We start from the raw sequence: 4,773 nt of genomic DNA on the forward strand, positions 1-4,773 counted from the left end.
TTGCTCACTAAACAAATTATAAAGTAGATGTTTTTTTTTTTCGTGTGCTGTTTGTTAAACCAGGTCCTCTATCTATTATTAGGACTTAGATGAAGATCTGATCACCTTTTAGGCTTTAAGTTTATGCAGAAATACAGAAAATTCTAAAGGGTTCACAAACTTTTTCTCACCACTGTAAAAGAGATGGCTTAAGACCTCAGGGTGCTGAGTTTGAGCCCCCTGTTCTCTACCGTTGAAATAACAGCAGATGGATTGACTCAGCCTGTCATCCTTCAAAAACCAGCTTACTGGAAACAGGGGGCACTGCATCAGCAGCACAGTCGTGCTCTGAGCAATGATGCAACCAGCAGTCGCAGGCTGCACGCGAAATGATAATTGAAAGGGTGGCTTGGGTATCTGTCTGCGTGCAGACGGTAGCCTGATTTAAATAAAATAAATGATACACTGGAGAGTGCAGAGTGCAGACCAACATAAAAACCAAGAACGTGTGAATATCGGGTGGGTGTATATACGGTGATTTTAAGTGAGGATGGCTATCTCGTTTTCAAATATGATCGACCGAAGTTAACCTTATAAAAGGTTGAAGATATGGTTTACGTTTCGGAAAGTCCGTTTATCTTTGAAGAACTGAAAAATTTTTTCACAAACCATAAAGCGGTGAGAAACACGTTGTTCTGGTGTCGTCACTTCTCGTCCGGGATGTGAGCCGCTCGGAAAGGTATGCCGGTTATTATTCATCGTCGTCAAGTACTGTGTGATATGATTTTAACGATTCAATGCACGAATCCTTTAATCGTTACTAAGTCGTGGACGGATTGATGAGAATCAAAACTAAACTACATAACGAAGCTCAATGGAAACGGGGAAGTGGGAAGAACGAGCTCAAATGAGCTAAGATCCTCGTCCTCTTGATGATGACGTCATTGCGATGTATCAGGTTTGCGATAAATTATCTGTGCTAATGCCCGGCTTGATTCCCGCAAACAAAATTCAAACAGCTTGCCTAGTTTCGGAGATAATGGTATAGGCGATTTCCATTCGCGGCGATATTATGACGTCAATTTTTTTTTTCTCGGAAGAATTTCCAAAATCGGACATGGTTACTGCCTGCGCGTGGGCTTTCTGCATATACATGGCAAGTTTCACGAAGATCCGATGATAACTCTGGGTTGTGAAACAAAAAAATGTCAAAAAATAGGAATGACGTCATAAAAATTGATATGACGTCATAGTGATGTATCATATGTGCGGTAATTCATCAATGTGAATGCCCTGTTCGATTCCCACAAACAGAATTCAAAAAGCTTGCCTAGTTTCGGAGATAATTTTTTAGGCGATTCCCATTAGCGGACATATTTTGACGTCATAACTTTTTTTTTTTTTTCTTGGAGTAATTTTCAAAATCGGCGATGGTTGCTGTCTGCGCAGGGTATTTTTACATATATATGCCAAGTTTCAGGAAGTTTCGATGAAAACTGTAGGCTGTGAAACCAAAAAAGTCCACAAGAAGAAGATGAAGAACAACAACGTGAGTAAGACTTAGAGATCCTCCACGAGGATCTAATAATAACAAAATAAAATTCTGCTTTTTAAAGAAACGTTTATCAACGAAATAATTTCGAACAAAAACAACTCGTAACAATAACATGATTACAATCGCTCCATCACACGTAACTACGCCACAAGGGCAGTGAATGTAGTTTGTTCAGCAGCGCCATCTTGTGTGATTTTTTTTTTTGAGCAGGGACCACTAACCACCGATGGGCCTTTTTACAATCGGTGGAAGGTTTATGTGCCTGGTGTTGCCTCAATGGCTGGAGTGGTTGGCTTGGGATCTTAAAGTCCTGAGTTCAAATCCTGCTCGGCGATTGAATTAATACCAGGTGGGGTTGACTCGGCCTGGCATCCTTCCGAAGTCGGCAAAATGAGTGTCAGCTTGCTGGTATGTTGTGTCGGAGTGGCGACACATCCAGGATTGTGTCCAATAGCCAAGGAGACTGCTTTGGCAGCACCAACGCTCTGCACAGAGTATGGTTGGTACGGACGATCGTTCCATCCCACCCTCTGGCTCTGCCCATGGGACCGCCTGTATTTATGATTGAGTGACGTGCAAGCATGTGCCAATTGACATTGAGGGGGGGGGGGGTTGTGAGAGAGTTGGGGAGGAGGGGGCGTGCCATCTCTTTGGTCATGGATTCACATCCTGGTCATTAGACTCTCTGCGAGAGGACGAAGTAATACAAACACAGTAAAGTGTGCCAACACAGGCCTGATACATGTGATGGCGGCTCCATGTCTATGAACTTCTGTTGCATCATTTTGGTGGGCAGAGGTTATGTTTTCACCTCTGTCTGTCTGTGTGCAGGATATCTCAAAAAGTTGTGAACGGATTCAGATAAAACATGGTGGACACGTTGGGTGTGTGATGAGGACAAACTGATTCGATTTTGGTGAAGATCTGGATCTGACTTCTGGAACTTCAAAGTGATTTTTCACCATTGAGAGATGGGGCTAAAAACGATATATGACACGAGATCTCAAATAGTTGTGGACGGATTCGGACGAAACTTAGTTGGCAGGTTGGGTGTGTGACCACGGCGAATTGATTCAATTTTGGTGAAGATCCGAAAATGTCTAAAGTAATTCTTCACCGTTGAGTGATGGAGCTAAAACAGATATATAACACAATATCTCAATGTTTTGATGGATTTGGATGAAACTTGGTGGATGTGTTGGTGAGGTGACAAGAACAAGCTCATTAGATTTTGGTTCACGTCCGAATCCAGCTCCGGCCTATCAGGGGGATATAAAACGTAAACTAATCAGCGTGGTGGAGGTGTGCGCTCTCCCGAGTGCCCTTCTAGTATTACCTCGCTTTGTGTGTAATGAACAGATTGCTGTCATCAATGTACACACACACACATAGTGAATGTGTATATTCATGTCACTCCGTTTAACCTTTACTCATGGTGTGTATGTATGTGCAAAGCTCATTGACGTTTTGTGCAAAGCTGGAGCTATGCTGGAAGAGACCACGAGACGGTTGCTTCCGCTGGAGACAGGACGGTTCATCGCCCAGCACAGCCATGATGTCAGCATCTCGACCGATGGCGTTCAGGCTGTGACTGAACTGCTGATCAATAGCCTTTCAGAGGGTAACTTCAACGTAGCCAGCTGGAGAGATCAGCACAGGTTGCACCCAAGGGAAGCAGATGAATCTGCTGTCAACTGGGTGTTTGTGGTGGACACTCTGAACTTCAGCTTTTGGTCTGAAAGTGAGGAGCAGAAATACCTTGTGCATTATGGAGGCAAAGCACACAGTGGCTACTGGGCTCTCTGTGCCGCCATCAACCGAGCACTGGATGAAGGTGTGATAGATCATTGTGTAATGCTGCAAGATAATAAACCTTTGTTTCTAGCTCCTTTCGGACTGTTTCCACCATATGATATTTGGATTGAATGGACAATCACTTGTTGCTATTCTGTCTCATTGAGTCGATTAAAATAAAACAACCCATCTCGTAAAAATCCAATGAAGTTGAAATGGTACTTCTCTGATTCTAATCCCTTATTGCCTCTTCCAGGGATTCCCATCACATCCGCAGCGTATTACAGCCAAATGAATGTGGACGAACTTGCGTACGTACTGCGTTCAGATTCAAACACCGCAATACCTCTACTGCAAGAGCGGCACGGTGCGCTCACGGAGAGTGGCACCGTGCTTCTGCAGCACTACAGTGGTTCCTTCTTGAGCTGCCTCAGACAAAGTGAGCGCAGTGCTCAAAAGCTGCTTCACCTCATTATTAACGACTTCTCATCATTCCGTGATGAGGGCATTTTCCAGGTGCTAGAACTTCATTTGCTCCTGTTAATTGATGTGCAATACTTGCTCCCACATGTATTTGATGCCTTGTATTTTGTGTCCAGGGCCAGCCTGTGAGCTTCTACAAGAGGGCCCAGATCCTGGTGGCTGACCTCTGGGGTTGCTTCCAAGGGCAGGGTGATGCTGCCTTCGTTGACATTGATAGCATCACCATGTTTGCTGACTACCGAGTTCCCCAGGTCCTGACTTATTTGGGAGCTCTAAAGTACTCAGACGGTCTCCTGAAGAATCTGAAGGAAGGTATGAAGGAAGGAGGCACTGATTATTTTCATTTCGTGAATGGTCATAATGGGCTTGAAAGAAGGAATTGTAAGGATACATTGGATGCATGAAGGTAGTCCAGTGGATTTTTGTTTGTATAAATTTTCAGAAAGCTTTTTTGCAAGGTTCCACATAGTTGCTAACTAATACTAAATAATTGCATTATCGCTTGCGAGACAACAGTGCTCACTAACTTTTCTTTTGGGTTGCCCAGAAATAAAGCAATGATTAAAAAAACAAATTAACTCGTGTTACTGAATAGCTTTCACTGTAACAAATATTCATCAATGTCTGTGCCATCCCTCTGATGGACTTTAAACAGGCTTCCCATCTGCCAGCATTCGTTGGTGGATGTGAAAGATCCCATGGTATAATTTGTGAAGAGTTGGCGAGCTATCGCCGGCACCCTGAACAAATTCCAAATTCCTATTCTAACCAGCACAAGGGTGGCAGCACAGCCGCTGTGTGCGCTCTACCTCTGCGACAAGCTGGCACACAGTATATAATCCATCAGCAGCACAGCCGCGCCCTCAGCCAATGATGTTGCATTCGGAAGAATGGGGCCAATGATGTTAAAAGCCTTGTGCTGCATACGAACAAACAAATGGATAACTGTAAAATGCATACAC

The 4,773-nt window shown here is 43.9% G+C and overlaps 1 protein-coding gene across 4 annotated transcripts in view; it reads left to right on the top strand.

The window, feature by feature from the left end:
* The first annotated feature begins 602 nt into the window (after positions 1 to 602).
* The window catches only part of QNG1 (Q-nucleotide N-glycosylase 1), a 35,631-nt gene continuing 31,460 nt past the window's right edge, over positions 603 to 4,773 (top strand). The window contains exons 1-4 of one of the 4 annotated variants that reach the window (XM_085846175.1): positions 603 to 718; positions 2,990 to 3,368; positions 3,585 to 3,844; positions 3,928 to 4,123. In XM_085846175.1, coding sequence (XP_085702301.1) covers positions 3,020 to 3,368; positions 3,585 to 3,844; positions 3,928 to 4,123 — 805 coding nt within the window. In that variant the 5' untranslated portion in view covers positions 603 to 718; positions 2,990 to 3,019. Of the gene's footprint in view, positions 719 to 2,164; positions 3,369 to 3,584; positions 3,845 to 3,927; positions 4,124 to 4,773 lie in introns of those variants that run through there. The other 3 variants (XM_085846176.1, XM_085846177.1, XM_085846174.1) reach the window with 3 other exon arrangements.

This window comes from Eptatretus burgeri, chromosome 11 (genome assembly GCF_056783735.1).
Source record: "Eptatretus burgeri isolate ZD-2024b chromosome 11, Ebu_testis_v1, whole genome shotgun sequence".
Lineage (NCBI taxonomy): Eukaryota > Metazoa > Chordata > Myxini > Myxiniformes > Myxinidae > Eptatretus > Eptatretus burgeri.